Raw genomic sequence first — 18,486 nt, 5'->3', positions numbered from 1 at the left:
GACAGTTTATGACAACTCAACCATTTTGCATTTAATGACTTATGCAAGGAACTAATGCTTAGCCCTAGATGTTTTGAGGACAATGACAATTCAACAGAGAAATAGTATAAAAGGCCTATATTTTGATCAACATGACATAAAGTGTTGATAATGTAGGAAACAGCAGACAGTTGTACATTATCAATTCTTGCATGAATGTACCGAAGCATTTGCAATTTGTATAAAGTATAAAAGAATGAGAAATTGCTTTTATGATGTGCACAAGTGACAAGATGATGTGATTTCAGTTGTGATCTGAGAAATGCACCAAAGCAACTGAGATAAACTATAAGACTTATTGAGTCACAGACCACATAAAAGAAAGTGTTACGAGAACACAAACTGCCTTTTTAGTTACATTTTTAGTTACTTTTTTTGAGTTACATAGGCTATCTGTGTAATAAAAAAATTAAACATAAAAAAAATGTAAAAAGGACATCCATGGTGAATTTGATCTTGTCACAGTGTGTGTGGGTGTGCTGTCCAGAATTGATGTCAGGTGAGTGTGGATTGCATCAATTTGCTCCTGATCTTCAAAGTACAACGCACAGGCAACTTGTTGGTGGAACACTTTTGGAAAAAGTGTCAAGACACTTTTCTTTTGGCCAGTGATTCTAAAAATAATATAAAGTATAAGTTCCTAATCCGACATACAATGAGGGCTGTATTAACAGTAAAACGTCCGTTATTTAACGAATTTTAAATATAAAAAATGCTTTTTGACAGAAAAAAAACAAAACAAGCATGACAAAATTTATGTCAATTTTCATTTTACAATGTTCTTCTCTCTCTGTGTGCGCGCGTCGTGTTTGTGAGAGAGCTCGCGCAGCACTGATACAAGGTACTTTTTAATCCTAAGTAATAACGCGCTAGTTTTCATACAAAATAAATATGTAACATAATTAGGTAGGCCTACTTTAGTTATAATTAACACAATAACGTAACACATAGGCCTACGTTTCTCAACACTGAGAATGAATGAACAAACGCCTGTTTCTCCAGACTCGCGCTTATCAGTAGGCTAATCCACAAAGCACTTTCATAATCACTAAGCCATAGCGATTTCAAGATTTATATTTCAGTATTAGGCTACTTGGGCATTTTATTATTTGCATGACTGAATGATGTCTTCCTCTTTTCTGAGTGACCATGAATAACTTAACGGAGTATTTTAACTTTTAAGATAATCCATGCGATCTGTGTGATCATCGAATTCATAAGATTAAGAAAACTCAACAATCAACTTTCCACATGGACCGCAGGCCGTTTATCTTCAGGAGAAGTACTGTACTGTCAGGGGCGGCTGGCCAATAGAGGGCGCTAGGGCGCCAGTGGGCGGGAGTGGAAGGGGGATGGAGCGGGAATCTTTATTGGTGTCGATTTTCAGTCTCTTTTTAATGATAGGCCCTATGCATCTGTCAATCATCCCTCACAGTAAATTTGAAATCTGGAAATCAACACCAATAGAGTTAATTTCAACACTTTAAAAGTGTATATGGGAACCACCCACAAAGTGTTAGTTCAACACTTTCAAAAGTGTTGCCTCTCGCAACACCGATACAGTGTTACAATATGAACACTAAGAGAGTAAAATATTAACACCAATGCAGATAACAACAACACTGTTACAGAGCTGGGTGCAGTTAAAATTCTACACTGTTCTGGTGTTGACCTAACACTTAAAAAAAAAAAAATGGAAATCACAATCTTCTCAACCTTATAGGAGTCAAATATTACACCATCCTGGTGTTGATAAAACACATTTTTACAAATAAAAACACTAAGGGAGTTACCAGTTTTTCTTATTAGTGTTCTGCATCTGCCACTTTAAAGAACTGTAAAATAAACTCTTTGAAATAAACACACTCTATTACTCTTTCAAACCTTTATTTCAAAACAATCAAGAAAGTTAAATTGTAACCTCAGTCTGGGATCATAGTAGAATTCTGTTCATTGTAAAGTTAAAAATAAAGGCAAAATGCAAGCAGTTGTTTTAACAAACTAGTTTTTTATTAACTAACAAGCCCCTTTACATCATAGGTTAACTTTTAAAATAAATGATGAAGGCACAATATAGGCATTTCTGTCACCAGAATTATATAAAAGCTGCTTATTCAAATGGTCTGTAATACCTCAAGTCCTGTACATGTCAGTGAATGTAAGTCCTGTGTCAGTGAAGTTGATTCAGTACCTTCGACTTTGCAACGGTACAGCAGTGCTTGAGTCAACAACAGGGGCGATTCTAGGATTTTCATTTTAGGGGAGCTCAGCCCCCAATGAGGGTATGATTTAAAAAAAATAAAATAAATTAGTTTATGGTCTAATGCGCATTATTTACTATATTTTATAATCACTGAGGTACCAAATGCGAGGTATTTAGGGGGCTTCGGGGGCATGCTCCCCCGAGAAAATTTTGATTTCTCTGATCTACATGTGCATTTTAAGATGTTTTGAAGGCCAAAAAAATTGGATGACAAAAGCTTTAAAACCATGTGTGGGCAGCTGTTTATTTTCCACACTTCATCAGCATCACACTCTTCTTCTCTTTGTTTTTATCTTGCTCTGTCTTTTCCCCTCCTAAAGCTGAGCTTTGACTGATTTAGGCTTGTCATTTTTGTCTGTCAGTGAAGAAAGTAAACATAGGGTCAACTGATAGGTTGATTTATGAATCATTTTCTCAGACAAAGCTACCATAAGCTAGGTAACTAAGTTTATTAAATTCATTCACAATATGTACACATTCATTATTGATCTAGGCCTAATACATGGCCGTAGACAGGGCTTTATAAACAAAGAGGTCATAAATTTGAGGTTGTTATGGGGTTAAACATTTTTATTTCTCTGATATGTGCATTTCAAGACGTTTGAAGGCCAAAAAAGGATAAGAAATAGATTTAAAACCTGCTCTCTCCTCATCTCCATCACTGTCTTTTTCTCTCAGTCTCCTGATCTTGCCCTGTCTCTTCCCCTCCTAAAGCTGAACTTTTTTAATTTACTGAAGGCTACAAATTGTATTATATTAATTATCAACATGTACACATGCACTATTAATCTTGTGCCTATGAAAACGGCTTTGTTAATGTTTCTTGTCCCCTCACAATGACATAATTACACGTTATATAGGCCTATTTTCAGCTCAAAATGGCAAAATTAGACAAAGTTTATTAGTTTTCTAATTATTTTTGTCATTCGTTTAACATTTATGACCTAAAAAACTGTCAAATATAAAATGTTTAGTTTAGCTACTTACATCTTAACTCGCACTTGACCGTAAACTGAAGCGTCAGTCGTGCTGCTAAAATTCCATGTAAAATTCGCGCTCAGCAGCTTCTGTGAACATAAAGCCCGCCTACTTTGATTTGATTGGTCATCTCAAATATTCTGACACTGACGAGAAGTGAAAGACCAATGAGGCTCAGATGAACAAACACGCACACACACGCGCGTGCCTCTGTTTCTGACCTGCAATGAAGAACATTATTTAACCTTGTCAAAGACAAAAAAAAATAATATATATATATATTTAGAATAACAACATTTCTTACTCCAAGTTTTAGGGGTGCTGAGCTCCTTTTTAGGGGTGCTGAAGGGGCTAGTCTCGCCCATGTTCAACAATATTCAGCAGATGAAAAACCATTGCAGAATATGAGTGGATCAGTTGTGTCCAGTTGCTAACAGTAAAGTTCAGTGCATAGTTGTTTCACAGAGAAGGAAAGGCTGTGCAGATCCAACTTTCTTGAAAAATCCTGGAGTGCTGGTTCCCTAGACAACACAAAACCAGACCAATTATAATCAATACAATTTGTGTTTTATAAATACAGCAAGTTTATGGTGGAAAAAGTTCAACCAACTTCCGTGACTCAAACAAGAAACTATTTTGGTAAGATTAAGACTTGAATTTACTGATTTCCAAGTAAATTAAAGACTTTATTCATCCAAAAATTTGTATTCTGTCATTAATTATTCACCCTTATGTTGTTCCAAACCAGTAAGAGTTTTGCTCATCTTCGGACCACTTAATGAAGTTATTTTTAATGAAATCTAAGAGATTTCTGTCCCTTGATCGACAGCCTATTTAATTACCACTTCCAAAGCCACGGAAAGGTATAAAGAAAATCACAAGTAATCCATGTGACTCCAGTGGTTTGACCTCAATTTGACGACTTTTTTTACGCCAATTTTAACTCAACTTTATTTACAAAATATTAATCTTCAATGCACAATCACACAACAACATCTGCTCTCGCATTAACAACATGCACGTGTTGTAATTATCTCATGAACGCATGTTGGAAATGTATATTTTATAAATTAAGTGGTAAATGTTTTTTGCTGCAAACACCTTAAGAAATCTCTCTAAATAGTCAGCTGCCGGAAAAATCTTTGCTCCGTTGTTGTGGCTTTGTGATGTTGGGGGCAGGTGATGGGGCAGATTTTTCTCAATCAGTTCAGTCTAAAACTAAACAGCAAGAAAACATATACCTGTCAAATCATGAAAAGGTTTGAAAACTCATTTTAAGTAAAAAAAAAACAATTTACTTTTGTAAAATAATTTGACTGGACAAATTCAAAATGAGTGTTATGAAACACATAAAATCTACCAAATAGCAACAAAGCTATGATTATTTTTTATGTTTGTGCCCATGATTCTCTCATACATGTATGTTATCTGTTAAATCTTACCATCACCAGGTTCTAGTCTGTACAGTCTTTAAACACCCAGCCTGCTACTCTTAGCTACTTGGTGCATCATAGAAATGCTCCTAGCAAACACAAATAGCAAAATCAATACATTTAAAGCATATCCAAACATCAACCAAAAGTAAATCTGATAAAATACATTTTGCATACATATTTAATCTGAAAGAATTACTTACCAATTTTAAGAAAATTGGTCCTCCAAATAAGGAAATAAAGTGACAATTTCACGTGCATTGTAGGTCCGCAGTTTGTAGAGTTGTTCTTCTGTTTTTCAGTTAACGCTATACGTTAGGTGTGCTGGCAAACGAGAGTAAAAGATAGTTTGAGGATAAATACATAGGCTACTTTATGATATTTGCACGTTACAAATATTATCAGAAAACAATATAACATTATAAAACACGTATTGTAAATAAGTTAAAACACTTACTCTGTGGTTTCACTGTTAGAAGCAAACTCCGTGTCTGCACTGCGTCACGAGTCAAAGAGGATGGAGGGCCTAACGTTAGTCTGTGAGAAAGGTTTAAGCGCGCACATCACATAAATATCGTTACAAAACAATATAATGCCATGAAATACATGTTGTAAATTAGGTAAAAACACTTACTTTCGGTGTTTTCCCTGTTAACGTTACAAACAAATCTCCTCGTCGTCAGCTCCGTATTGAGTCAAAGAAGATGTCGCCTTTGAAAAAAGTTTCGGCTCGTTTGCATTTGCTTTGCTGTCTGTCCACACGAACGAACCTCGCTCTGTTGTTTTGAAAGGAACAGGAAGTCGCTCGTGCTTTTCGTTGTTGTCGATTTTGAGGATTCTGATTGGCTTGCATGGCTTTATCCTTCTCCCTAGACTGCTGCCCATAGGTTTGGCATAGTTATGATGTTGCTCGACGGCGTATTTATGCGGGTTGATGTAAACGACAACTTTTTTTGAAAACGATGTTGTGTGCACAATGTTATTTTTGAAAACGGAGGGGGGAAATATTTGTTTCTCTAAATACCCGGCTATGTGTAAATGTGGCCTTAATGATGTTACATGTCCTCCAATGGAATGTCATTGGGATGATGTGGTGGGTTATCAGCATCACCCTCCTGAATGTCATTGGGGTCAGGTGGTGGGTTATCAGCATCACCCTCCTGAATGTCATTGGGATCATGTGGTGGGTTATCAGCATCACCCTCCTGAATGTCATTGGGGTCAGGTGGTGGGTTATCAGCATCATCCTGAATGACATTGGGATCATGTGGTGGGTTATCAGCATCATCCTGAATGACACTGGGGTCAGGTGATGGGTTATCAGCATCATCCTCCTGTAAGAAACACAGATTCACAGAAGGTTAAAGTAATGAGAAGAAATTATGTTTCAGATACCAAAACACAAATACTACTACAGGTTTGTGTTTTATGTTCAGAGGTTTTAAGTTCCTTAATATTAAACAGTCTATAAACTGCATCAAACTGTCAACTCCTGTACTCCTGTAATACAAAATTACATATTATGATTTCAATATCACATCAAGAATGCTTAACTATTGTATTGGCATTTTCTTACAAGACTTGCTATCTGACAAAAGTCGCACTTTATGTTTTTATATGAATTTCTTATTTAGTTAATTTTGGAGTTATTTGTGTTTTTGATAGGTTTGACTGCCTCACTGGTGAACTGTAGTGTTAAAGGGGCATTCCACCCATTTGAACATTGTTTTTTATTTAAAGTGGGTCATATATGTAGTCGAAATATAAAATAAATTTTGAATTTGGTGCCTTCGTGACCGAGGAAAGACAAAAAATAACTTCAGGACGCATTTGTATGAAAGACAACAACTCCCACAATGCACCACATTGCACAGCTCCGCAAGCCACTCCCACTAATCCAGAAAGCGCATATCTGCCTATAGAGAGCCTAAGTCCCTCCCCTTCCGGTAGACCACCATGGGACCTTACTTTGGAAAAATATTGTATGGTAGTTAATGGCGCGAGACAACAAATATGTTGATCTCGTTTGAATTGTGCCCTGAATTACACATATGATGTTTATCAATTTAAAAGATACATTTTAAAGTCAAGAAAGTCGCAGTTTGATGTAAAACTGTTGAGGTATAAGACTGTGAAAATACGTAATTACAAAGACTACAAACCCAAAAGGCGCACATGTGACATCATACCTTTTCTCTCAATGAATGAAGCTAACTTTACTGAAGCTAACATCTGTCATTTTTTCTATAGTCTTACCTTATAATCGTAACATTACGCCGTCATGCCTGAGTGTTTTGTACCAGACTGCACACATACGAGCAACGGATCTTGTGACGTACATAGTGCGAGACGAGAGATGTAGTTCATTGAGCGATTTTCAAATACAACTAAATGTTACTCTTCTGTTTTATGACAAACTGCGACTTTCTTGACTTTCATAATTATCTTTTAAATTGACAAACATCATATGTGTAATTCAGGGCACAGTTCAGACGGAATAAAAAGATAAGTTGTCTCTCACCATTGACTACCATACATATTTTTTCCGAAGTAAGGTCCCATGAGCCGGAAGCGGAGGGGCGGGACTTAGGCTCTCTATAGAGCTGATAAGTCCCGCCCCTTCCGTAAAACCCCGCTGGACCTCTAGGTTGAAAAATCGTCAATGCAAGTGAATGGGAGAAAACAATTATTTTCTGGTCCCGTTTTAATTGTGCCATGAATGTGAACATAAGTTATCTGTGAATTTTTTATATAACTTTTCATGTTACGAGTTTGACACTATATGGTATGATTCTTCGGCTAGCAGTTGTGGAAAAGACATAACGAGAAAGACTACATGTCGCCTATGTGACGTCACCCCATAAAGTTGACTTACCCGTGGTTTTCACCAACCTCAACGATTTTGTCCTCTCCCTGAAAGAAGGCGGTGAAGTGCACCAAAGACACAGCCATGTTTAGCGGGATCCGTGAGCTAGTCCGTGTGCTAATAGTGTTGACGTTTCAAACGCGTCGAGAGTTGTAGTCCACAAACTGCTTTCACACAAAGTCTAACCGTATCAAACTTCTACCCGCTAAATTGTAGCATTCTTTACACGAAAAGTTATATAAAAATTTCACAGACAACATATGTTCACATTCATGGCAAAATTCAAACGGGACCAGAAAATAATTATTTTCTCCCATTCACTTGCATTGACGGTTTTTCAACTTTGACGTCCAGCGGGGTTTTACAGAAGGGGCGGGACTTACCAGCTCTGTAAGAGAAATCACTCTTCCGTCTACAAGGCTAGCTACCACCAGAGCTTGAAATTCATTTCACACAAAATATCTAGTTAGTTGGCGAACTCATTAGTGCATTACTCCTCGTTTGCATTTCTTTCGAAAAGGTGAATTATTGCATGGTACCTGGATGTTCAGTCAGAACATATGCGGTGCGAAACTAGGATAGTTGTCAACACAAACGTCCGTACCAAACCGAGCCGTACCGTACCATGCAGTGGAAAAGCGCCATTACTCGAGTCAGTCCGGGCTCCTCGTCTGCGGCAGGCAGGTCTTCTGCCTCGGCGGCTCTTCGCTATAATGCGGCTTGTAAAGGTAGCCACAAACACCTGATTCAAGCATCAGACTTCCGAAATCCTCTTCTTCTATATCATATTGAGCACTCTCCTCCGCTATTGTCATACCTTTACATCTGTCTCCACAGCGCCTGTTAGCTTAGCTTCAAACAAGATGGAGGATATTGCTTTCAGTTTCAGAGAGTAAAGTCCCACCCACTGATCTGTAATAGGTCTAGCGTGAGCGGGTCCCGCCCCCTAGGAAAGATGAGGAACTAGTGCTTGTAGTCTTAACAGAAATCCCCCCTCTTACACTTCCTCCTACAATGACGCAAAATGACGATTTTTGCGTCATTGTAGGAGGAAGTGTAAGAGGTAAATAACGGATTTCTCCCATCTCAGGGGAAAATGAGAGAGTGTTGCACGACCATTCAATAGTATGACTTGGTTTCTAACAATGCAAAGCTTAATGCAAATGGGTGGAGTGTCCCTTTAAAAATAAAGGACAAAAAATTACTATTGATTCACAGTTTACATTTATGTTTGTATACAGAAATTAATATTCCTTGTTAACTCAGCTATTTGTAATAATTACGTTCTGTTGTACTGGTGTATAGATCTTGTGGCGATAGTAAATCACACCAGCAGCTGCAGAAAACAGCAGAATAACAACAACGATTCCTGCTACAGCAGCTGGAGACCGACCCGAACCTGGAACAGATGAAGACACCCAGTTGCTGTTACATACAGGTTGACTGATAATACACTCAGTGTTTAACAATATCTTTGACTCATATTTACACCTTTCTACCTTATACATACACCTTTCTGGTCATCAGTTGTATGATATTGATTTAACTTATAAATGGCACCCTCTCTTGTTTTTAACAACAGCAGTTAAAATCACAATATTCACAGGAAAACTGCATTTTTCAAGTTAATAATTTTAGTCAAAGTGTCATTGAGTCAAAGTTTGCTACTGTCCCTACCCATCAGTTAATGGGTTGATTTAAAAATATTGAACTGTTTTTTTGTTTTGTTTTGTTTTTGTTTTCTCAAAAGAAAATGGATTTAATGGCTGAATTATACGCTCACCAATGACAGAAACACTGAATCTCTTCACTCTAGTGATGCTGAAGCTGCTTTTGATGATGATGATCAGTAGTTTATATTCTCCAGAGTCTGTGTTTCTGGTGTTTGTGATGATCAGAGATCCAGTCTGATGATCCAGCTTCAGTCTGTCTCTGAATCTTCCATCACCATCTTCACACTGAACATCTGTACAGTTATAACCGAGATCTCCACTGATTTGAGCGATGAGAATGTCATTAAAATACCACGTCATCATATCATTTGGGTGTTTTATTCTAAAGTAATCTAAAGTAACAGATTCTCCCTCCTTCACTGACTTTCTCTTCACTTCATCTCGTTCAGCAGCAGAAACACCTGAAACACAAACCAACAGTTGATTAAAGTTCTAGATGAAAACAACATGAGACACAACATGAGAGAACGAATGAAATTGCATAAACTCTTCCTTAACTTTCGATCTGAAAAGAAACAATTAGTTTTGTACTCAAACCCATTTTATATAAAATCCTCATTTAAACAGATAATAACAGAAGCTGATCAGAGATTGTGTGATTAAACACGTCAACTCCCTCTGAGCTCAACTGCAGCTTCCTATGAAAAAAACTGTTAAAACTAATAACTTGTCAATGGAAAAACTGTACGCGATCTGAATACTGTAAGAATAATAACTGAGAAAAAAAAAAGAAAAGAAAATAACCGAATATCATTGGGGAAAAAATCTGGCAAATAAACAATATAGCTTATACATATATAAACTGCATTTAAACATTCACTAACTCACCATGAACAGAAACACTGAAGATATGTCCACTAATCCTGCTGCTGCTGCTGATGATCTTCAGTTCATATTCTCCAGAGTCTGTGTTTGTGATGTTTGTGATGTTCAGAGATCCAGTCTGATGATCCAGCTTCAGTCTGTCTCTGAATCTCTCAGGACCATCTTCACACTGAACATCTGTACAGGTCTTATTGAGATCTCCATTGATTTGAGCGATGCGAATCTCATTAAAATACCATCTAATATCATCTTGTTGGTTTATTTGAACACCAGTGTATAAAGTGACTGAGTCTCCCTCCAGCACTGACACATCTGATCCAACACCGAAAACACCTGGAGAAGAAATGAACAGTTTTTCTACAATATATTTTAAATCTGGTGTTTGAATCTCCCACATAAATAGTGTTTACATTACACTTTATTAATTTGGCAGATGTTTTTATCCAAAGCGACTCACATTACATTCAAGCTACATGTGATCAGCTGATGTAAAATACATCAACTAGGGCTCTCAAAATCAACACATTTAACGCAGTTTGGGCCTAGTGGTTGGCAGTCATGGCCTAGTGGTTAGGGAGTTGAACTGGTAACCCAAAGGTTGCTGGTTCGATTCCAGAACCGGTGGGAAATGACTGAGGTGCCCTTGAGCAAGGCACCTAACCCCTAATCGCTCCCCGGGCACCACACAAAGGCTGCCTGCTGCTCTGGGTGTGTGTGTGTTAACTACTCACTCACTATTCTGCTCCTAATGTGTGTGCATTAACTTGGATGGGTTAAATGCAGTGGTCAAACCTTTGGCTAGCGTTACAATATATGATGATGCTATAATTCATATAAGTGCTATTAAACCATTCAAGCACGCTGCAGAAAAACACAAATATGTACTTGCGCATCTGTGAATAAACACCCGAAGTGTGCACAGAAAGTCACTTCAGATAGTGCGCCAGCACCACATTAAGTTCTCTTTAGCTCTTGAACAGACAAAAACACACAAAATTATTTTAATAATAATAATAAATGCCCGTTATGATTTAAAAAGGACACACAACAGGAACGAGCACAGTTGACAATTGAAGGGGACAAGCTTTACACTAAGTTGATTTAATATATCTCCTTGAAAGTGAGAAAAATTGGGGGTCACTTAACTCACTTTCTTTGTTTTACATTAGTGGATCAAGTATTTTGCAAGTAAAATAATTATGTTGGAAAGAAAATACACTCAAAAACATGAGCCTCATGTTCAATTTAATTAATCAAAACAACCTAATATATTTAAAACTGAAGTTAGCTTAATTCATTTGTGTGATAACTACATGAATATTTTTGTTGACAACTAACTGGGCAGTGACAGATCCTCTGCCCAGTTAAGGCCTCATTATACTTCTGCGTCGGACCTACGCCGGAGCCTATACGCCGTAGGCAACGTGTTGGTTTTAATTTATACTTCTGTGTCGTTGTCCGCGTTGACGCGTACCTAGGGAGCGTGTGAAACCCCGAGGGAGGGGTTCTGGCAGACCAATCACAGCGCTTGCATATTTTGTTTTTGTTTATTTTTCGCTCGAGCGATCGGGTCCAATGCCCTGGTTATCTAATTCTGTGACCCATCGAATTATGTAACCGTATGCGCTGTTTTCACACTATCCCAAATTTAACCCTAATACCTCAACACCTTTCACAGAAAACACCGGGAGAGAGATTGCAATATATAAAGTTCTTACCATTTTCGAGTAAAATCAAGATCACCCAGAGCGAATTAAAGAGAAGCTTCATCTTACTTAGCAGTTTTACGTTTCCCCCATAACTTTTACAGTCGAGTAAAGTTGGCAATACATTAACAGAACTTCCCGGATTAATAACTCGTGAGCAAGACGTTGTTTCTACACAAATAACACCTATTTTCAATCGTAGTAACGTAGACGAGCAGCTAAAATCTAATTTTCATCGAAACGAACTTTCCTTCGCAGTTGACAAATGCTGCGTTCTAGTACAAGCTGCTACTTGCACAACTTCTTCTTCTTCTTCTTCTTCTTCTTTGGCTGCTTAACGGCGGATGCGGACTAACTTAGCGCACTACCGCCACCGTGCCTGATCATCACTATGGCTGCGTTCCAAACCGCATACTCAAAATGAGTAGGTACTCAATTTCAATAAGTATTTACTTAACGAGCGCTAAAAGAGTAGGTACTTTATAGCCAGATCTCATTGAGTATGAATGCGAACCGGACATCTGCCATGTTGATGTTATCGTGACCTACGACGCGTTATCACAAGCGCAACAACTTAAAAGATTTTGAACGACACGTTTAATTCATCTATCTGTAAATATCTTGATATTGATTAAACTTGCTCATTTTGTGGTCTTTTTTAAGAAACTGCTGCCCATTTATTTTGTGAATACATTTAGGGTTGATTTAAGTTCTTATATTTAACCCTACTAATGTGACCCACTGTTTTATCCTTAACGATATTTATTTTTATAACGAAATCCCAAAATTGTCATCTCTTGACTATGTTGTTGATTTCTTTATTTTATATCCAAACATTTTCATCCATAAGCAAAAGTGGCTTACTGCTTTGTTTTCCTCTTTTTCCTGTTAAATTGAACTCTCGTTTCATCCCTCAGGCTTATAAATAACAAAAAATTAATTTTTTAAATGTATTATAGGCTATCATTAATTAAGAAAATATATATTAAGATATTCAACCTTATAGGTTACTTTTTCTTGTGTATAAAATCTCATATTATGTTTGCAAACCCATGATATATATATATATATATATATATATATATATATATATACATGCATATATATATATATATATATATACCTCATAACATCAGTAATTGGACAGCCCTACCTAGGACGGTTTTCCTCAGCGTTTGTAATGTCTGCACAAAGGAGACGTTGGGCAGCTGTGTGAAAATTCGCCTTTGGAGAAAACTGTTGATTTTATACTCGAAAAATTTAGGCTAAGTATCATTATTAAAAATTAATTTTACCCCAGAATGAATTGCATTGCTATCCCACCCCAAAACATACAATAACAACTTGTGCTGACCAATTAATTATATTACTTTTTACTGAAAATGATATAATTCAATAAAACAAACTAAATGTAATGTATGTCATTTGAAATAGCTATGCATGAATACACTCTAGATGTGTATGTGAACATATCTACATTTTCATTCAAACAATAAATAAAGCATTAATTAAATAATTATATTTTATTTACTGACAACAATGAGAAATATTACCGTAATAAATTAGTCCAAGAATGAATTACATAATAAACAAATGCATATACAAGTCAACACATGAAACAAAGCTTTATTCAAACTACAATCATGTATGTAGGCTACAGGCGCTGAACCCCTCATCCTTCTGCCGTCTCAACACAGCGGTTCCCATTCTGCGGCTTTATTCTGATGAATCAGCTGACCGCCCGAGGTGAGCCGTGCCTTCGTGCTGGAGGTTGTTGCGTGTTGTGTTGTGCTTCACAATCTGAGGCAATAAAGGCCGGTGGAGTGATGGAGGGTCTCGTAAGGGCTGGTGGAGTGATGGAGGCTCTCGTCCATGGCACCATCTCCAGGATTCATCTCTGTGCTGCTCTTCATCCTCAGTGCTCACACCAGCCTGCTGACATTTCAGATCCTACAAAAATGCACAAACATAACACAAAAGCAGTCATTTAACTGCACAATGTCATTTGATTTCAGTATTATTTAGAAGACAAAAACGCTTTTTTTCACAAATGCCGCCATCATCTTTCCTTGCAGGTCCTGCTCCACAAAAGATCTGCAGCAAATGCACAGAAATCAAGAATCAGAAAAGTGCTGTAATAGCTCTGTTTGATATTACAATAATTAAAATAAACTACAACTTAAGATTTAAATATTTATTCATTTCTGTAATGTCACTCAAAGCCTTTGATGGCAGCATTCAGCTTCATGAGCCACTCTCCACCGGATAAACACACATCTGTTCATCTGTCCCTGTAACATCCAGACAAGATTCACGTTACCTCTGAGATTTGAGCTCAATACTACATTTACATGTTGAGGTTGTTTTAACTTTTTATCCAACATAAATGTTCCTCAATTTATCAACAGTAATGGACAAATAAAATAGATAACTTATGTTTAGTTATAGATTTGTTCTACATAATAGCAGACATATATCACTCAGATGCCTATTTCATATCTATTAGACGTAGTAATCTGCAATTCTTATAGAAGATTTTCTTGCCAGATATTAAATAGACATTTAGTAATTGTATTTAAGATGTATATGGTTTTAAAATGTATGCAAATCCACTTTGGAGACGTATGTGTCCTTGCTGGAGCTCCTCTGTTAGCTATACATAATAAAATGTGATTTACAGCAAAATCACAAATATATAGCGTCTTTACACCTTCAACAATTCAACAGTTTACTGTACAGTAGTTCAACACATGCGATCATTTGTTTTAATACTCACATTTGAAAACAGTCTCGTCCGTCATCCTTTCCGTCACGTTCGAGTATGACCTATCCTTCTTCTTCTTTTTTATGACGTATCCTCGCGTGGCCTCCTGGGATAGAAGAGTATCCATCGGTTGAGCACTCAAAAATCTGTCCGGAAGCAGTAAGCCATCCGGGAACTTCTCGCCTACTCTTTTATGAATACTGATGTTTCGAACGTACTGCTTCCTTCACGTACTGTTTTCGCCTACTATATAGTAGGAAAGTAGGCATATTCGAACGCACTTAAGTCCGAATCTCGCGATAATTAGTACGTCACCCAGGTAATTCTCGCCTACTCTTTTGGATTCATACATACTTTTTCGCTCGCCTACTCTTTTTCCCATACTAAATAGTAGGGAAGTATGCGGTTTGGAACGCAGCCTTTGGCTTACATCTTTGGAAATACTTGCACAACTACTTCCGTGTTCTTCTATTACATATCACTGACCCCTGTGGGACACCACAAGCCATGCCCAGACATTCAGATGAATACTCTCCTATCTTCACAAATTGTTGTCTTTCTCTCAGATAACTACTTACCCTGTTTAAAACCCCTGATTCCGATTCGTTCCAATTTACTGATTAATATTTCATAATTTATTGTGTCAAATGCTTTTTTTAGATCAATGAATACTCCAACTGCATATTTTTTTTTGTCTGTGGCGTTTGTGATTTCTGTTCTGTAATGATGTTGATTTTTTTTTTTTTTTTTTTAAATCCATATTGACTGTCAGAAAGTAGTTTATTTTTATCGATGAATTTCTCTAATCTGTTGTTAAGTACTTTTTCTACATTTTTTGCAAATTGTGGTAGAGAGACAGGCCTGTCATTTGTGAAGTGGTGTCTGTTTCCAGTTTTGTATAGAGGAGTGACTTTTGCTATTTTCATTTTTGTTGGAAATGTGTCGGTTAAAAATGATAAATTGCAGATGTTCGTTAGTGGTTTGGCATTCCCCTCTATTACTTTTTGTATAATTGTTATGTCTATTCCATCATGATCAGTGGATGGTTTGTTTTTGCATCCTTTAACAATATCTTTTATTTCTTTTTCATCAACTGCTGTCAAAAATATTGAACTGGGATTTCTTTCTACTAGATTATTATATCTACTTTCTAATGTTTGTGGAACTGGAATTTGCTATGCTAAGTTAGGTCCCACGTTTACAAAAAAATGATTGAACTCATTCACCACATCCTCCATATTATTGATATTTTTATCATTATCAATGAAGTAATGTGGATAAGTAGCCTGTCTAGTATTGTTTTTAATAATATTATTTAAGATGTTCCACATACCTTTAATATAATTTTTATTATTATCTAATAGTTTTGCGTAGTATTCTTTCTTACAAGTTCTCATAATATCGGTTAACTTATTCTTATATTTCTTATGTTCAGTCTCTATAGTTCTACGTTTTATAAATTCTATAAAGTGTATTTTTCTTTTTACATGCGTTTTGTAATCCCTTGGAAATCCACGGTCTATCATTTTGTTTTTGTTTCCTGCTTGCTAAATATTTTAATTTGGCAATTTTTATCATATAATAATTAAAACATTCTTAGGAATTCTTCATATGCATTATCTACATCTTTTTCATTATCCATAAACTCCCAGTCTTCTGCTAGCAGATCAACTTTTAATGCCTCCATTGTTTCTTCTGTTCTGACCCTTTTGGAAAATGTTTTTTTTTCCTGTCTGTTTAGACTGTAACTAGATGTGCATGGCGGTACAAAATATGACCGCCGCTCAGGCCTGCACTGGCTTTCCACAAAAATAAATGACGTGGAGCAATTTGGCTGTATTGCGTGTTTATGTATATAAGTTGTATATTTTAAAAGACTGTCTGGAGTATTCCTGTGGATCATGGATAATTTAGAGTTTTGTAATTATTTGCCATTACTATTTAAAGGGACATTAAGTAGGATTTACTCCCATCTAGTGGTGAAATTGTATTTTGCATTCAAAAGAATAGCGCTCTACAGCGCCTCGCTTTTTAAAATGCGTGTTGCATCTACGGTAGCCATTATGTACCAAAAAGCTAAGCTTCTAATAGCACTTCATCGAGTTTTCCTTCGGGTGAACTGGTTTGTTATTTCAAACAAACTGCAACTTTGACACAACGAACAAACGAATGTTAGTTTTGAACAAACAAAACTTACAACCTTGTTTTTAGGACCTTCTCTACTTTACTCAATAGCTGCTATTCATCAAAGAGCCTGTTTAACTTTTAACTAAATGTTCTACTGTCTATAAACTAATAAAGTACACAACCAAGCAATGAAAAGCTTGTAATTAAGACCGTAACATTGACTTACCTGTCGAGAAGAAAGCAGGCAACTTCAGCGTCTCTTTTGAAAGCTTTCTCCTGCATTAGCTATCCCGAGTTCCCGACATTAACCCTTTGTAATCTCAAATCACGTTTCCATTTACAGTCTATTTTGGACTTTTTCTACGACGAGGACTCATCCTGTGATTCGGCATTTGTATGGTCCTCCATTATAAATAACCGTGCAGTGCAGCCTTTTAAACTTGACAAGCGCCTCTCTCTGCTCTGCTCCTCCGCTTCTGCTGGTTTCAGTCACGTGACGCTGGCTCTGAACGAAAGCGCGTTGTGGAAACGCATTGGCCTAGTACTTTTTGTCCCTCTCTGCTATTATAGTTTTTCAAGATGGCGGAACTACATGGAAGCCTCCGTGGACCTACCCGTCCCATGTATATAACGATAATAAATTATTCGTTTACGAGGATAAGTCAGATCATTGGCATAGCTATTTGTACACCATTGAGGACATATTTATGATTAAAAATATTGCTTTTTGATAATAAAATACCTAAAAAGCTACTTAATGTCTCTTTAAGTTTTATATCAAAAGTCATTAGTTTAGACACTTAACATCCATAATGTGAAAACGTCACATCCATAACAGTGGTTAACAGTAAAAAGCGACTGAAGTGCCCTTGAGCAAGGCACCTAACCCCTCACTGCTCCCCGAGCGCCGCTATTGTTGCAGGCAGCTCACTGCGCCGAGATTAGTGTGTGCTTCACCTCACTGTGTGATCACTGTGTGCTGAGTGTGTTTCACTAATTCACGGATTGGGATAAATGCAGAGACCAAATTTCCCTCACGGGATCAAAATAGTATATATACTTATACTTATACATACTAAGTATGAAAAATCTGTGATTTTGGTCTGTACCATGAAGAGAAAACTGATTCAACTATAAACTATATATTTTCTGAAAGCGTAGACTCTCAGGATGTGATCTAACATGGCATGAAACATGTCCCACCCACCTCATTAGTATACTGCCCAAGCATAACACATTGGGTATTGGTAAATCGGGTATATGGCTGATACCTAAAAAAAGTAGTAGTATGTGCATGTCTGTCTGTGTGTATGTGTGTGTGTTTGTGTATGTGTGTGTCTGTGTGTGTGTGTGTCTGTGCGTGTATGTATGCGTGCGTACATGTGTGTGCGCGTGTGTGTTTGTGTGTGTGTGTCTGTGCGTGTGGATGCCACGGTTCAGGTAGTTATTTAGGAAAAACTGCATTTTTTGGGTTTGGGGGGGGCCAGCGCGGGGGGGGGGGGGAGGGGTTGTGGCCCCCGGGGACCAAACAAAATTTTTCCGTAAAAGTCTAGTGGGGCTACATGCCCACCAAATTTCATGTTCCCCGGTGTTTCGGTGTCCCTGGTATTGTTGACGAAAAATTCAGTAGATGACAAAAAAAAAAAAAAAAACCTTTGACAATCCCTATATTTCGCTAGCTACGCTAGCGGCGGTCATAATTATTGTCATACACTGACAATATTAGCAATTGCTAAATTAATTAGCAATCCA

The 18,486-nt window shown here is 37.1% G+C and overlaps 1 protein-coding gene across 6 annotated transcripts; it reads right to left on the bottom strand.

The window, feature by feature from the left end:
• Positions 1-2,027: 2,027 nt before the first annotated feature.
• On the bottom strand, positions 2,028-12,171 carry LOC311084782 (uncharacterized protein). Of its 6 annotated transcripts, XM_084117053.1 has the most exons (12): positions 11,856-12,171; positions 10,141-10,470; positions 9,363-9,713; positions 8,863-8,978; positions 5,348-6,047; positions 5,171-5,250; positions 4,917-5,037; positions 4,723-4,802; positions 4,382-4,498; positions 3,585-3,801; positions 3,290-3,501; positions 2,028-2,657 (listed from the first exon to the last, which is right to left on the bottom strand). In XM_084117053.1, the coding sequence occupies exons 1-5, from the start codon at positions 11,905-11,907 to the stop codon at positions 5,769-5,771; spliced, it is 1,128 nt and encodes a 375-aa protein (XP_083973179.1). In that variant the 5' UTR covers positions 11,908-12,171; the 3' UTR covers positions 2,028-2,657; positions 3,290-3,501; positions 3,585-3,801; positions 4,382-4,498; positions 4,723-4,802; positions 4,917-5,037; positions 5,171-5,250; positions 5,348-5,768. The 6 variants fall into 6 exon arrangements, with proteins under 6 accessions (XP_083973179.1, XP_083973182.1, XP_083973184.1 ...); XM_084117056.1 differs by lacking the exon at positions 4,382-4,498 and having other exon boundaries at positions 11,856-12,170; XM_084117058.1 differs by having other exon boundaries at positions 2,028-3,801; positions 5,348-5,800; positions 5,978-6,047; positions 11,856-12,170.
• Positions 12,172-18,486: the final 6,315 nt, after the last annotated feature.

Source organism: Abramis brama (genome assembly GCF_963993115.1).
Source record: "Abramis brama genome assembly, chromosome: 6".
In the NCBI taxonomy this organism is placed as follows: domain Eukaryota; kingdom Metazoa; phylum Chordata; class Actinopteri; order Cypriniformes; family Leuciscidae; genus Abramis; species Abramis brama.
Note: the sequence above shows the minus strand (reverse complement) of the source record. Positions and strands in the feature narration are given on the sequence as shown.